This window comes from Myotis davidii, unplaced genomic scaffold (genome assembly GCF_000327345.1).
Source record: "Myotis davidii unplaced genomic scaffold, ASM32734v1 scaffold575, whole genome shotgun sequence".
NCBI classification, from domain to species: Eukaryota; Metazoa; Chordata; class Mammalia; order Chiroptera; family Vespertilionidae; genus Myotis; species Myotis davidii.
Genome location: NW_006290306.1, coordinates 2,397,774 through 2,414,188, shown reverse-complemented (window position 1 = coordinate 2,414,188; position 16,415 = coordinate 2,397,774). Strand labels below are relative to the sequence as shown.

Genomic DNA, 16,415 nt, shown 5'->3' with positions numbered 1-16,415 from the left:
TCTCTTAGTGAAAAAATAAACAGCTTTGAGGATATAGCTGAGCTATTCAGCCAAAATAGGCTTCTAAATACTCCCTCTGAATTAAATAACCCCCCACCACCAGCACTACACACATATACACACAACTTCAGGCCTCTCTCCTCCCAGGACAGAGCTTCCTGTCTGAGCTTAAATCCTCACATTGAGAATACTTGCTTTCTCTGGACAAATTACTCCAAACTAGAAGGAGGAAATTGCTATGCCGGGCATGCCCATTTTCTTCTCTAAACCCCCCACCACTCTGTTGCTTCCACTCCATCCTCTACTTACTACAAAGTAATTATTGGAACAAAAGTGACGGAGACCCAATGGGTCTCTGGGAAGGCAGGAGTCACTCCATTTCCGGTGTCGCCCAAGGTGCAGGTATGTGTTTTATTAGCCTGTTTTCTCTGAGATCCATTCCTCCTTCTTCCTGCCCTGCTCTGTGTCTCAAAGGCTGCACCCTCTTTTTCCTTGGCCCCTTTGCCAACTAGCTTCTGTTTAGGTTCAGCCAAGGGGAGACACTGATCCAAGATTGAGGGTGGGAGGAAGGAAGAAGCAAGGGTACTTCTCTCCCTCTTTCAAATCAAGTGGCACCTCAGACAGTGGTTATGTCTTCTCCATGGCTCTGACTCTTGCCAAATGTCCCACCCTCCTTATTCCCTCCTGGTCACTCTGGGTAGCTCTGCTGTGGCTTCAGCTCTCACCTGGTGTCCCAGTTCCAAGCCTCTGGCATAATCATCCAGCCCTAGGGGTGATAGCAGCTTCCTGGTGTTCCTCACTTTAGGGTTGGCTTCCCAGCATCCACTCCTGAGAGCGAAGGCTGCAGGAAGGGCTGCAGAGGGCAACACTGGGCACCGAATCTCTCCGGAGGGTTGGGGGTAGGGTGGGATTGCTCAAATTTCACAGCTCCGATGGCTGAACCAACCCTCCCGTCCAGTGGGAGCTAAAGAAAGTCCATATACAAAGACTTTAGGGGCAGCCATCTGGTTGGAAGTGAGGGCTGAAAGCTGTGCTGGTATAACACATGGCATTTGAAAAAAGGGTCAATTGTCTTCATCAGAAAATGGCGAGTGTTGCCGAAGCCGGTTTGGCTCAGTGGAGAGAGCGTCGGCCTGCGGACTGAAAGGTCCCAGGTTCGATTCCGGTCAAGGGCATGTACCTGGGTTGCGGGCACGTCTCCAGTGGGGAGTGTGCAGGAGGCAGCTGATCGATGTTCCTCTCTCATCGATGTTTCTGGCTCTCTGTCCATCTCCCTTCCTCTCTGTAAAAAATCAATAAAATATATGTGTTTAAAAAATGGCGAGTGTTGATGGAGCTCGCAGGAGGGCAAGCCATCTTCCGTGGTTACAGCCACAGTGCCACTGTTCTGCCTTAATGCCAGCTTGTGGTCTCTCTAAACCCAACTGCCTGCCTGAGGAAGATAACTCCCCTCTATTGGGTGAATGCCAGCTATGTCAGAGTGTGTCAGCTACATCAGATTCCTCTAAGGCACCACTTCACACCCACCTGGCCTCACCAGCGCCAGCTGCAGTCTTGTGAGGCTCCAACCAGCTTCACACACATGCTGTTTAGAAGCACCTTACCTCCTGTCCCAGGGTTTCTTTGTTGACGCTGCAGCCCGAGGGTATGCAACCCAGAAGTTCAGGGGGGTTCGTGCTTAATGGACTAGAGGTTTAACCAATGGCAGAGTGGAGTCGGTGCATCAATTCCCCCATCCTCACCACCACTCCTACCGAAGGAATGCTTCTGAGATGCCATTTATTCAGCTGCATCTGCTCTAAATTCTCCCTCCTTTCCTGCCTTACACCCTCTTCCTAGGATCGCACCCATTAATGAAATCTGAAATCAGATATGCTTTCTGGGGAGCCCAGGCTAAGATACCAGCTTTCCTGTCTCTCACTGAAGCCCTCCCCCCATGGTTTTCCCCAAGAGAAAAAGACATTTGTGAGACAATAATGCCACAGCACTTTATTTAGGATAGATACAAAGGATTCCCCTAGTATTCATCCCCCTCATCCTCTTCTCCCTCCCCCTCCACACTATCCATGCCTACCTCCTCGTAATCCTTCTCCAGGGCAGCCATGTCCTCCCGGGCCTCAGAGAACTCACCCTCCTCCATGCCCTCGCCCACATACCAGTGCACAAACGCCCTCTTGGCATACATCAGGTCGAACTTGTGGTCCAGACGGGCCCAGGCCTCGGCGATGGCGGTCGTGTTACTCAGCATGCACACGGCACGCTGCACCTTGGCCAGGTCACCTCCGGGCACCACGGTGGGCGGCTGGTAGTTGATGCCAACCTTGAAGCCTGTGGGGCACCAGTCCACGAATTGAATACTGCGCTTGGTCTTGATGGCAGCGATGGCAGCGTTGACATCCTTGGGCACCACGTCTCCACGGTACAGCAGGCAGCAGGCCATGTACTTGCCATGACGGGGATCACACTTCACCATCTGGTTGGCAGGCTCAAAGCAGGAATTGGTGATCTCTGCCACCGACAGCTGCTCGTGGTATGCCTTCTCTGCGGAGATGACTGGCGCATAGGTGGCCAGGGGGAAGTGGATGCGTGGGTAGGGCACCAGGTTGGTCTGGAACTCTGTCAGGTCCACGTTGAGGGCCCCGTCAAAGCGCAGGGAAGCTGTGATGGAGGAGACGATCTGGCTGATGAGGCGGTTGAGGTTGGTGTAGGTGGGGCGTTCGATGTCCAGGTTGCGGCGGCAGATGTCATAGATGGCTTCGTTGTCCACCATGAAGGCGCAGTCTGAGTGCTCCAGGGTGGTGTGGGTGGTCAGGATGGAGTTGTAGGGCTCGACCACAGCTGTGGACACCTGGGGGGCTGGGTAGATGGAGAACTCCAGCTTGGATTTCTTGCCATAATCAACAGAGAGCCTCTCCATTAAGAGTGAGGTGAAGCCGGAGCCGGTGCCCCCTCCAAAGCTGTGGAAGATGAGGAACCCTTGTAGTCCTGTGCACTGGTCAGCCTAGAAAGTGAAGGCGAAGAGAAATGTGGGTGTGAAGCACCCCTGACAAATGGGAAAGAACCAGCTTGTGCTGTCTCACATTCCCTCCATGTGTCATAAAATCCTTGGAAGACTTTTTCCAAGAGCACAAAACAGGGCCTGATAAGGTCGGCCCACTCTCTCCTCCTCATCCCTCTTCCTCTCTAAAGCCTCCTGAGGTCTCTAACCAACCGCTCTCTTGAATCTTGTAACATAATCATGTTTGTCATCACCGTTTGCCAGCTCTACCTATACCCGTGTTTCCCTGATTTAACTCCAGATATTTCTGGAGGGTTTCACCAACAATCCAGGAACTTATCCCCAAAGTCAGTCATAGAGCCCTGGGCCAGCATGATTTGGATCCCTGCTTTTCATAAGGCCTTCTGCCCTCACCCCTACAACACAAGGTGATATTCTAGGAATGCTTATGGGGCTCCATCACTTGGCCAGGCAGCCCAAGGACAGGTTTGCCCTGGTGGCCATGCTGCCCAGGATTGGGCCTGTTGCTGTAGAAGATAAAGAAGACATCCAGCTCCGGGCTGCAGCTATACACTGCCTCCCCTGACCAGGATGCAGGGCCCTGATCCTGTGTGTTTAAGACTTTTCCAGGAGGCTCTCCCAAGGGCTGACGCTGTCCTTTCCCTATCTGGCCTCCAAACCACAAAAAGAATCCCCAGCCTTTAGCCCTTCTCTCACCAGCTTCCTAATCCGGTCCAGCACCAGGTCAATGAGCTCCTTTCCGATGGTGTAGTGGCCTCGGGCGTAGTTATTGGCAGCATCTTCCTTGCCTGTGATGAGCTGCTCTGGATGGAAAAGTTGGCGGTAGGTGCCCGTCCGAACTTCATCTGCAATGAACAGAGTTTCAGGCCCCACTCCTCTTGTAGCCTGGCTCCCAGAGCCCCAGGGAACCCAGGAGAAGTGGGATCTCTAGGCTCCAAGTCGTACCCTGGAGGAGCCCCATTCAGGTTGCTGCTATTGCCCTTGACTTTACGTGTTCATCAAGAAAAGGAAAGGGTGCCGAAACCGGTTTGGCTCAGTGGATAGAGCGTCAGCCTTTGGACTGAAAGGTCCCGGGTTCGATTCCGATCAAGGGCATGTACCTGGGTTTCGGGCACATCCCCAGTAGGAGATGTGCAGGAGGCAGCTGATCGATGTTTCTCTCTCATCGATATTTCTAACTCTCTCTCTCCCTTCCTCTCTGTAAAAAATCAATAAAATATATTTTTTTAAAAAAGAAAAAAGAAAAGGAAAGGGATGTGGGGTGACGTTGAAACTCCAGAGCTGAGTGACAGTGGCTCTGCAGATCTGGAGTTCTGATTGGCTGCGGTAACTGGGAACCACACACTCCAGTGCTCTCCAGTGGTAGAGGAGGACGTGCTGTGGTACCCGGGACAAGGCATGGAAGAGACGGATCATCACTCACCAATCACAGTGGGCTCCAGATCCACAAACACAGCCCGGGGCACATGTTTTCCAGCCCCAGTTTCACTAAAGAAGGTGTTGAAGGAGTCATCCCCTCCTCCGATGGTCTTGTCGCTGGGCATCTGCCCATCTGGTTGGATTCCATGTTCCAAGCAGTAGAGCTCCCAGCAGGCATTGCCAATCTGCACGCCGGCCTGGCCCACATGGACTGAGATACACTCACGCTGAGCAGACAAATAGCAGAAAACACCCTTAGCAGAGAGAAACGTATCATGCCTGGACACAATTCCTGCCTTCTTGCCTTCCTTGAGTGGTTCTCCGGTTGAGGGCAAAGTTTCTTGGACTCTGCTCTCCTTGCCCCACCCCCTGTGGCTAAGCATTTACAGGTGGCATTGAGGACCAACAGGCATTGGTTCTGGGGGCTGGGCCAAATCCCTCAGGGGAAGCAGAAGATGTGGGCAGTTCTCAGCTTATGGAGTCTTGCTCAGGGACTAAGCATCTTGAGGAATGTTGAGGGGATCAAATGAGTCTGGCAGAGAACCAAAGTCAACCCACTCATGTTCAGAAAGAAATTAGGGGCCACTGGTGAGGGAAGCAAGATCCAAGGGAAGTTTCGGAGTCAAGGATAAGGAAGAGGTTTATAGAAGCAGAAAGAACTCTGGATCCATGTGACAACCAGAAATGCCAGTGAGTAAGGAAAAAGAGGGCCTGGAATCGACATGCATGTGCTATCTTTCCTCTTGGGTACGCATGGCTCTGGAGTGGGGTGGGACTGGAAAGAAAGGTCTTTCTACATGATCCAAGGGCTGGTGGTCAAAGAACCCTGGGCCCCTGAAACAGGACTGTTGGTCTAAGAAAAGAGAAAGGTCAGTGTCCTTCCCGGGGAGTCCCATGAGAATCAAGAAGGCTTGACCCTCTTGCTTCAGCAAAGATTTATTGAGCCGCTACTATGTACTGCACACTGTGCTGACACTGGGGACACATAACACCTATCACTCAGTCCCTGCCCTCAAGAAGCTCACTGCCTAAGGAAGAGAGAGTTTCCTAAGTTAACAGAGGTATGATATAAGGGCAGTGGGGTACCAGAGATGTCTCCCAGACCACTTCCCTGGGTACTACCAGAGTACTTCTCTGCTTGAGAAGTAATTTCCACAGACCTTACAAATAAAATGAGCACATTCATCAAATTTCCCCAAATTAAGGCTTAACAATACAGAGGATGCGAAGAAATGGGAACTCTTACACTGCTAGTAGAAGCTGAAAGTTATGTATCTCAAATTAAGAAGAATCATATGATACCATTTATGTAACCAATACTATGCATCATTGACAGATAAGTTTATATATTTACTATATAGTCTTGTAAAATGGATATATTGCAAAAATAAAGAAAGCAAAGGAAAATATTAACCAAACTTGGAATAATGGTTCTCTCTGGTAGAGATGAATGTAATTGGGAAGAGATCCTTTTTCTTTCTTTTTTTGAGAGCCTATTTCTTAAAGTGGGTAACAGGTGTTCATTAGATTATTCTTTATACCTTTTTACATATCTAAAATAGTTTGTACATTTTTAAATGATACTTCCTCCATAAATTTAACATGTCACTGACATTTTTATCCTATATAATAAAACCCTAATATGCAAATCGACCGACTGGTGGACCGGTGGAATGACTGGTGACTATGACGTGCACTGACCACCAGGGGGCAGACACTCAACACAGGAGCTGCGCCCTGGTGATTAGTGCGCTACCACAGGGGGAGGGAGGGCTGCTCTGCCAGAAGCCAGGTTCACAGCTGGCTAGCACAGCGGCAGTGGTGGGAGTTTCTCCAGCCTCCACTGCAGGTGGGCAGTAAGGAGTGAGGGGTCCCAGACTGCGAGAGCCCCGGACTGCGGGGGGTTATGGGGATCGGGCCTAAGCTGGCAGGCAGACATCCCCTGAGGGGTCCCAGACTGCGAGAGGGTGCAGGCTGGGTTGAGGGACAACCCCTCTCCCTGCAATGCATGAATTTCATGCACCAGGCCTCTAGTATGATATAAGGGGCTTGACTTATGATTTTTAGATGACTAGGATTAATCCATAAATCATTTGTATCCCAGCCCCATTACTTCTGTACTTGCCTTGAGCAAGTCTTAGCCTCTCTGTTGATGTCCTCCATTATGACAGGGGGGCAATAATAAGAGCCCCCTCCTAGAATTCTTTTGAGAATTAAGTGAAGGAATGCATGCATGTTGCCTGCCTCATTTCATGACACTTTCTAGGATGCAGCATATGTTGGGTCCCCCTATTAAACCCCTCAGCCCCTAATCACTGAGTCATAGAAAGAAAAGTTAATGAATTAATCTGGGAGGGATTTAAGGACACAGGAGTTCAGAAATCCGCAGGTCCAGAAGAGAGAGCTGACTCAGCTTCTCAGCGCACCAACCACCTGGCCAGGCAGGGACAACTGCTGCACCTCCGAGCCTGGCCAGGCTCTGTCTACAAAGTCAGACACTGTCCTGCTGCCCTTGCTCCTTTTTCTTGACTGTAAAAATAGCACAATCTCGTACCTGTATCCAGCAGGCTTTGTCATTATGTTGATTAGGTCCCATATATTAAGCATTAATTAGTTCCAGAAACTATGCTAAGTGCTTCACATACATTTTCTCATTTGATCTTCACAACAGCCCCCTTGAGTAGGTATTTTTATTAACCCATTTTACAGACGAGGACACTGACTCTCAAAGAGGTTAAGCAACTAGTTCAAGGTCATGAGCAAAATGAGGAATATTCAAAGCAGGGACAGCCTGGCTCCAACTATGTTCTTAACTGCTCTTCTATCCTGCCTATGTGGGAGACAGGTTAAAGATAGCAAATGATCCCACACCCAGACAACTCTGGGTAACTGGAAGCACCCTCCTTCTCCGCACCCTCCTTCTCCGCACCCCCCTTTACTTCCTCCCCCCCTAATATGTAACTGCAGTTGGGCAGGGCTATGAGGGTGTATCCCCACAGCTGGGAGATGGGACCACAGTGAATCTGCCATGGGGCTCAGGGTGTGTAGGGCATTGCCTACATTTTGTGTTCCAGTCCTGCTTACCCCACACTCCCTACCCCGAAATTCAGAGCCCTTTAGCAGCCCTGTTCCTGAGTCCAGGCTCAGGAAACACACACACACACACACACACACACACACACACACACATCCTGGTTACCATCACCCTGTCCTTCTTCACCCCTGCACATCCTGCACATACCCCCACATATCAGCACATTTGGGAAGGGGCACACACATCTGGAAGTCTCTTTCCCCCATCCCCACCTGCCCACACACTGTAGTACCTGACTGCCAGAGATTCCTCACACCACCCACCTGGGCCCACTGGGACCCTCACTTGCGTGCTTAGCACCCCACCTCTGCTCACCATGCTGTTTGGCTGAGTGCTGACTGGGGTCTGTCTGCTGCTAGATGGAAAACAGGGATGAGTGCGTGAGAGACCCACAGCCTCTGGCCTCCTATACGCTCTGGTCTGCTCTCAGGGTGGAAATGTTGTTAGAAACATGCCCAGGAGGGCAGGCCTGTTGACTTGGTTACCAGGCAGCAGGCAAGTCCTGGTTCTGGGCCCAAATAGGGGAGGGAGGTGGAGTGTAGGTGGGGCTATGACGAGTCTGTGGTGAACTAGAACAAGGAGTTCTCGGACAGGAGATCAACCTCAGGGCCTTTGGGTGGGAACTCCGTCATAGAACATAGGGAATAAGAGCTTGGTTTTAGCCTCAGCTCTAGCATTTAACTTTTTTGCCTCAATTTTCTCATCTGTAGAACGGGAAGAGGGGGAATTGTGAGGGTTAAACAACAGACTTTGTAAGTGCTCTGTCCAGAATTGCTGCTGTTCTCCATGGGGAAAGCACGCTGATGAGCAGGGCTCGGGGCTATTTGTCGGAGTTTCTCCCTATTTCAGTGCAAGTTGTTGCTGGCCTCGCCTGCCCTGATTTCTCCACCGAAGGACTCGCCCCATGGCCTTAGGCAAAGTTATGAAATGAAAATGTTAATCTCTCACATTTGTATTCTGTGTTGTAGTTCTTAAGGCTGCTTCACCCCTTATCTCCTTTGAGACCCTCAACTTTGCGAGGTAGCCAAGGTAGGGCCTCCATTCCCATGATGTCTTGCCTAAGGTCACATGGGGGTTAATTAGTGGTAGGATTAAGAATCTGGGACTCAGGCTCAGCGCTTCTCCGCTTTCCACGTGGCAGAGTTGGCGTTGTCCCTCATGCCCGTCCTGGGTCTCTATTTTCTTCCTTCCCTTTCTCAGTTGCAGTGGTGGCCATTCTCTTGCATACCCCGCAAGTCCCTGGCCTCCCTCTAGCTTCAGCAGCTTCATGTGACTAAACCACAACCCTGCATAATTCATTTCTTCACCAAGTCTGTGCCTGCACTGACCCAGCGAAATAGTGGAAAAAACCCAGAACCAAGCTGATGAATCTGACTTCGAATTCATGACCTCAAATGGACCCTAATGCTGCCTGGAAACCACACAACATCTCGTCTGTCATTTTTCCAAATAGCAACCATGACCTGGAATAGGAATGCCATATTTAGCAAATAAGAGAATTTTATCTAGCAACCCTATCCAGGAAGTAGTTGCTACTGTGAAATTTCAGTCACTGTGGCAATTAGTGGGGGTTATTTTGAGGGAGGGGCTTTTTCAGAGTCCTTCTGATCACAGTTTACTAGGGAGTGACCCTGAATATCAACATGGCTAACTCTGACTTGGGTTGTAGACTGAAGTCTTCACTCTTCCACCTGGACCTAAGAGGCCAAGATCCCCAGAGAGAAGACACAGTCAACCAGCACTTCAAAGGTAAGGAAGCCCAGCCTCCTACAGGGCTGATTCATGAAGCCACAGACCTCAGGAATTGTCATCCTGGGAATTATTATTCAGATGGAGGAATTCAGGGCCTATCCACTGGGCCCCAAACTCTGTTATCTAGCACTTTGTTAAACTTTTAAAAAATATGTTTTTATTGATTTCAGAGAGTGGAAGGAGGAGAGAGAGAAACATCGATGCACTGCCTCCTGCACGCCCCCTACTGGCAATCGAGCCCCCAACTCAGGCATGTGCCCTGACTAGGAATTGAACTCTGACCTCCTGGTTCATGGGTTGATGCTCAACCACTGAGCCACACCAGTCGGGTTCTTGTCTAGCACTTTAACTTCTCCCAACTGGACTCCCAGTTGGGCTCAGGGTCAACCAAGATATCACCAGCTCTAGAGAGAGGCCGGTGGGGAAAGAAGCCTTATGTAAAACGGAATAACGAGACAGATTTTTAAAGCATATTAATGTACCTTAGTTATAAAATAAGAGGCAGTCAATACTCTAATTCCTTCAACAAATATTTATTGAGTGTCCACTATGTGCCAAGCACTGTACCGATGCCAGGGTTACAGTGGTGGACAAAAAGAGTCTGTGCTCCTAAGGAGCTGACATTTCCATGGGCAAACACATAACAAATTAAGAAGACGATCTCAGAGAGCCATCTGAGAAAACAAAACCGGACAATGGCCCCAAAAGAGATGGGAGGTGGGGGCTGTTGCTGAGAAGGAGCGGCTCTCTAAGAAGGTGACACTGGAGCTGAGAGGACATGACAGGGTGTTAGCCATGCGGGATCTGGAGCGAGCGCTCCAGGCAGAGAAAATAGTGAGTGCAAAAGTCCATAGGTAGGAGTGAGCCCCACGTGTTTAAGGAAACAGAGGAAAGGGGAGAGCTATACAAGATGAGATCACAGAGCTAAAGGGACTTGGAAAGAGAACAGCTTTTATTACAGGTGCAAAAGCAGGGTTAAGCAAGCATCACTGCCTACTTTGTGTTTTAGAGAGATTATTACAGCTGCTGTGTGGAGACTGCATTATAGGGGTTCAAGAGTAGAAGCAGAAAACTGGTTAGGAGGCTACTGTAGGCATCCAGAAATGGGGGGTGGGGCTTGGACTAGAGTGGGGACGGTGGGAGGTGGCTGGGTTCAAAGTCGTGGGACGTGCTAATGTGTCCCGACCTGCGGGACAACAACGGGGAACGGAGAGACACCCTAGGAGAATGAGACAAGCAAGGGACACGAAAGAATGGAGGCAAGACAGGATTCTGATCAAGCCTCAAATTTTATTCTTACAGCGGCAGAATATATATTGTTTTAGGGACGGGGGGGGGTAAAGGGGTCTATGGGCAGTAACCTGTGGGCAGTAACCTATCACTAGAGATTTAGTAGGCTCCGGATGGCTGTGCTTATCAGCAGAGATGCGTGATTTAGTGGCCTTCGGATTGGCTGTGTGCTTAGCCTTCAGATGGCTGTGTGCTTATCAGTGGGGAGGTGTGAATTAGCAGCTGTGTGGGGGCAGTTTGTCTTTTTACTGCTGGCCAAATTGCAAGACACAGGTGGTTTCTAGTAATTAGGAGTTTCTGAAGGAACCAGAAACTTACAGTTCTTAAGATGGCTTTGTCTAAGCCAATATTTCTAATGGCTCCCAACACTAATGTGTGCAGCCGACCTACCCAACAGCCTTACCTACCCCCTGCCTCCACTTCGTCTTTGCTTGCAGGGTCCTGATTTGTTTAATTACTCCCCTTCCACTTGCTCAGGGATCATGGCTTTTCCCCAGACCTAGGAGTGAGTAGAGAGCAGTTTAAACCATTCATGGTAATTCTAGTCCCTCCTTCCGGAGATCGGTTTAGGAATGGGGCCAGTGAGCCAAAAGGGGAAGTCTGCAAGGATGCTTTAAGGAAAGGTTTTCCTCCCTGATAAAAAGAGATATGGGAGGAAACCCCCCTTTTCCTGCCGTAGGACAGTGTCCATTGGAGACATGATACTTGGAGCTGCTGCAGGCATCTTGTGATCGTGAGCGAAGCTGCCACCAGCTCATTGAGGATGCCAGAGCAGAAAGCTGGAAATACTGGGTTATTGGTGACATCACTGAAGCAACCCTGGAACCGCCCGCCCTACACTTAGAATTCTTGTTGGATAATAAATACCCTCATTGTTTAAGCTGCTTTTCGTTATCTGCAGCCAAAAAAAAAAAAAAAAAATCTAACTAATAAAAGAGGAGAAGGAGAGAGGGAGAGAGGAATGCAGGGTGATCCTAGGTTTCTAGCTTAAGCATGCGGGTGGAAGGTGATATTGTTCACTCAGACTCAGAAGCCCAGGACAGAGCAGGTTTGGCAGGGAGTGAGGGGAGGGTATTGAGAGTTCTGCTTTGAATGTGCTATGTTGGAGATGTCTCATGGGCTTTCAAGTGGTGATGTCAACAATGCAAAAAGTCACATGAGTCTGAAGTTCAGAGAAGTCCAGAATGGAGATGCAAATGTGAGAGTCATCAGCATTAGATGTTATTTCTTTTTATCCCGTTCTTTCACTATGGTTGGGGAATGTGTAGACTCTGGTTCTGTTCCTTTTGGATAACCCTACAAATGTTGTAACTTTTTATTCAGCTCATTTAAAAATACACTTACAGTAGAGATAATATAATAAAACCCCATACACTCATCACCCCTCTTCAACAGTTGCTTTTTCAGGCACAAAAACAAAGAAAGGAGAGCCCAGGACTGATCTATGGAAACTCCCTTTAGAAATAAACCATGAAAAACTACCAAGAAGAAGTGGCCAGGACAAAAACCAGGAGAGGGGGTGTCATTAAAGCCAAGAAAGAAGTGTTTCAAGGAGGGAGGAAGGACCAACTATGTCAAACACAGCTGAGAGGCTGAGAAAGATGAAGATAGAGATGTAAACACTGGCAAGATGGAAGTCACTGGAGAACTTGGCAGATCATCTCAGTGGAGCATGGGAACCAAGCCTGCATAGAGAGTGGGGAGGAGAGCAGATATGGAGATATCCCTTTAGGAAGGTTGGCTGTGCGAAGGAAGACAGCTGGTAGGTGCTCCAGTCTGAAAGAAACAGAAGGGTGTGCACTAAGGCTCCATTCCACCTCTCCCAAAGGGCGTCAGTGGAGTCATTTGAAACTTTGAGGACCTTGTTGCTTTGCTCCAAGATGGAGGTGTAAGATTCTGGGAAAAGGTTAGAAAAGACAGAGATAACAATGGCCAAGGGGAAAAGTATAGAAATCCAAAGAGAGTGTGTTTTGCTAGACACCCATGTATGGTAGATGGACTAAGCAGTGATTCAATGGGAAGAGCGAAGTGCCTGGAATCGTCTTCTAGATTCTGTACATGTATGTGAACGTCTAAATGTTTTCAGTCTGGTAATGTGGACCATTACCTGCATACCCATGCAGAGCTACGGCCCTAATTCAGAAGCATCTGTATATGTCCTGAGGCTATACACACAGTCATGCACAAAATGTGTGCACGCACAAAATCAGAAGTAGAATCTTCATTCCACTAGCATGCCTTGGATAATTCTCCCTGCACCGTCTCCATTTTCCCTGCCAGAAGGCCTGCTCAGGGGTTGTTAAACTTCTTGCCACAGGGGCCAGGGTAACATAACAGTGTAAGGTAGGCTGAGCATATGATGTTAAATGGCAACAGATACTTGTCTTCTGTGTCAGGCAGACACAGAATGGCATGTACTGAGTGAACTGGAGCAGCTTGTTGCCTCTCATAAAGCTCCATTTGCTGCCATATTGGTTTCCTGTTGCTGCTGTAACAAATAGCTACAAACTTAGTAGCTTGAAACAACACAAAGTTACTATGTTACAGTTCTGGAGACCAGCTAGCCACAGTTGGTCTTATGTGGCCAAACTCAAGGTGTTGCAAGTGTTGCCTCTTTCAAAAGACTCTAGAGGAGAATCTGTTCCTTGCTTTTGCCGTCTTCTAGAAGCTGCCCACATTCCTTTACTCGCGGCCCCCTTCCATCTTGAAAGCTAACAGTCACGCCTGACCTTTGCTTCTGGCCTCTCCTTCCCTGACTCTGACTCTCCCGCCTGCTCTTCCACTTGTAAGAACCCTTGTAAGGGCTGATCCCACCCAGAAAGTTCAGAATTATCTCCACATCTCAGGATGTTTACCTTAATCACATCTGCCAAGCCTCTGCCAGGTAAGATAATGTAGGCACAGGTTTGGGGATTAGGATGTGGGTCTTTTTGCAGGACTGTTATTCTGCCTACCACTGTTGCTAAATGGGAATGCAGGCCTAGTACGGCCAGACCTACCAGTTCTTTTCAATTAAACCTAGAAACCTGCATTTTTATTTTTATGTTATTGACTTTTTTTTCCCAATTGATTTCAGAGAGAGGAAGGGAGAGGGAGAAAGAGAAACATCAGTAGGCTGCCTCCTGCATGCCCCCTACTAGGGATCAAGCCTGCAACCCAGGCATGTGCCCTGACTGGGAATCAAACTCAGCAACTTCCTGGTGCATGGGATGACACCCAACCAACTGAGCCACACTGGCTCAACTAGAAATCTGCATTTTTATATGACTGTGTAGAAAAAAGTTAATATAAAAGGCCTGAGAGTGCTATCCTTAGAAAGGCCTGCTTACAAGACTGGCCCTTGGCTGGCATCGGGGAACTTGGCTTTTGAAGTGTTCCAAATCAGCAGTTAACTGACAATGATGGTTTGTTGTGCCTAGACTCTTAATCTAAATAATATAATTTATGCTGAACAGTTGCTTTTATTCCAGGAGTCTGGAATTGTTGTATGTGCTAGGCAAAGGTGCCTATGTGACTGACACCCAATAAAAACCTTGAGTGTTGAGTCTCTAATGGGCTTCTTTGGGCAGAAACACTGCAGAGAAATATTGCTCCATTTTTATTCTGGAGGAAGAACACACTTTGTGAGCCCTTATGGGAGGGAGAGGGCACAGATTACTCCACACACCCCTTGTGTTTTTCCCCTTACAATCTGGCTGTGTATTGTCCTATGTCCCTGTAATAAACCTTAGTTGTGAGTACAATTTTATGCTGAGTCCTTCAAGTTCTTCTAGCTCAGTGGTTCTCAACCTTCCTAATGTCGCGACCCTTTAATACAGTTCCTCATGTTGTGGTGACCCCCAACCATACAATTATTTTCGTTGCTACTTCATAACTGTAATTTTGTTACCGTTATGAATAGTAATGTAAATATCTGATATGCAGGATGTATTTTCACTGTTACAAATTGAACATAATTAAAGCATAGTGATTAATCACAAAAACAATATGTAATTATATGTGTGTTTTGCGATGGTCTTAGGCGACCCCTGTGAAAGGGTCATTCGACCCCCAAAGGGGTCGCGACCCACAGGTTGAGAAACACTGGGCTAGCTAATCTCCTAACATAGGGGTGGTCTTGGAAATGCCCCAACACAAAGACAATTCCTGAATTTTTTCATATTCTAAATGTTATAGGGGTTAACACTGTGAGGGCCAAACAAAACATTTCTGAAAGCGAATTTGGCCTCCAGGCTGCCAATTTGTAAATTCTGGCTTCTTAGACGTCTACCCTAATTTTAGTCCCATCTCTGAAGTGAAAAATTCATCCCACACACTCAGCACATGCCTACCATGTGCTAAGCACCTTGGTAGGAACTAGGAATACAAAGATGAATAAGATACAGCCCTTACCTTCAAGTTTGCTATGTAGTAAGATGGAAATGTGCACAAATAAATGCAGCATGATGCACTACACGCACTACTACAAATGAATAAAATAAGAATCCAGCCGAAGCCGTTTTTGCTCAGTGGATAAAGTGTCAGCCTGCGGACTGAAAGGTCCCAGGTTTGATTCCGGTCAAGGGCATGTACCTGGGTTGCGGGCACATCTCGAGTAGGGGGTGTGCAGGAAGCAGCTGATCGATATTTCTCTCTCATCGATGTTTCTGGCTGTCTATCCCTCTCCCTTCCTCTCTGTAAAAAATCAATAATATCTATATCTATCTATATCTATATCTATATCTATATCTATATCTATAAGAATCCAGATAGCTGCTTACAGTGATTTGCCATGTCTATACACATTCCTAAATTCATCTGGTCCTCACAACCTGAAGTTATCCCACTTTGACAAATGAAGCATCGGAACCTGAAAGTCAAAGACGTTTAGGGTTTTGCCGAAACTAAAATCTCTTTTGGTCTTCGTTGTGCGGGGGTGGGATTGCACAAGGGGAAGAGAGTCAGGGGAGGTCTGCAGAGGCCCGGTGTTCTGTTATCACCAAGGTTCCTGCTCTGTAGAGACCATAACCCCATTTCCCAAAGCAGCCTCGCTCTTGCCCTTGTCAGTTTTCTTTTTTATGAATGAATCTCGTTCTTCCAACCAGAAGGTAAGTCCACTGGGAAGAGAGACTTGCCATGTTTCACGTATTCCTTTCCCTGCCTTGCCTAAGTAAGATCTCGTTCAGCTCTTTTGTTGAGAGAAGGTTGCCATGCTAGGTGTTTTGTCCTACTGTGTTGTGTGCTCAAAGAGCTCTGGCCCTAGGAAACACTATGGTAGGAGCGGCAGGTGAATCCTTTCTGAGTGACTAGCGGGTGGGACAGGGTTAAGTGTGGGCACATGGGGCACTTCCTGGTGAATTTCCCCGGTGAAGGGAGACGGCTAGGAAATGTAAGGCACGTCAAGGGAAGCAGAGGTGGATTGAGGCGTTCATTCTTGCAAGCAGTGGAAATGAAACATAGAAAGAGGGAATGGCTTCTGCTGAGGCCTCCACCTGAGTGCTGACGCCCTAAAGATGCAGGTTGTAGCTCCTGCCCTCAGCTGAGGGTCAGAAGAGGACGTGAAAGCCAAAATCCGCCTCGATATCAGAGTCTTCGCTTCCTTTTTTCCTCTTCCGCGTCAACAAGCGTTCTGATACCTCACGGCAATGCTTTCAGGGTGGAGTCGTCTCCGATGAAGAAGCCAAGGGTTCAGTGGCATTAAGTCACCTGCCCAAGGTCACATAGGGCAGTCGGGATGCGAGTCCGGGCCCTAAGGACTTCAGGCCCGAGCTCCCGCGGTTCCGGCAGCAGGAAAGCGCGCGGGCGGTCGTGGCAAGGGCTCGCCAATAGCTAATGGTGACGGCACTGATGACGAGGCCCCCA

General features: G+C 48.5%; 1 protein-coding gene and 1 long non-coding RNA gene across 2 annotated transcripts; one reads left to right on the top strand and one right to left on the bottom strand.

The window, feature by feature from the left end:
• Nucleotides 1-1,962: 1,962 nt before the first annotated feature.
• LOC102766253 (tubulin alpha-1D chain) lies at nt 1,963-7,937 on the bottom strand. Its single transcript, XM_006763369.2, has 4 exons — nt 7,848-7,937; nt 4,443-4,665; nt 3,716-3,864; nt 1,963-3,001 (listed from the first exon to the last, which is right to left on the bottom strand). Exons 1-4 carry the CDS (start codon nt 7,848-7,850, stop codon nt 2,018-2,020), a joined length of 1,359 nt encoding a protein of 452 aa, XP_006763432.1. The 5' UTR covers nt 7,851-7,937; the 3' UTR covers nt 1,963-2,017.
• Nucleotides 7,938-9,122: 1,185 nt separating this feature from the next.
• On the top strand, nt 9,123-11,454 carry LOC107183015. The gene is made up of 2 exons (XR_001513794.1): nt 9,123-9,281; nt 11,254-11,454. It is a non-coding gene; the product is annotated as an uncharacterized LOC107183015 (long non-coding RNA).
• Nucleotides 11,455-16,415: the final 4,961 nt, after the last annotated feature.

Coding starts and splice junctions, on each gene's coding strand:
- LOC102766253 (XM_006763369.2), bottom strand. Junction 3,865..4,442: donor TCTGGAGCCCACTGTGATTG/GTGAGTGATGAT, acceptor TGTTCATTGCAG/ATGAAGTTCGGACGGGCACC. Junction 3,002..3,715: donor TGGACCGGATTAGGAAGCTG/GTGAGAGAAGGG, acceptor TTCACTTTCTAG/GCTGACCAGTGCACAGGACT.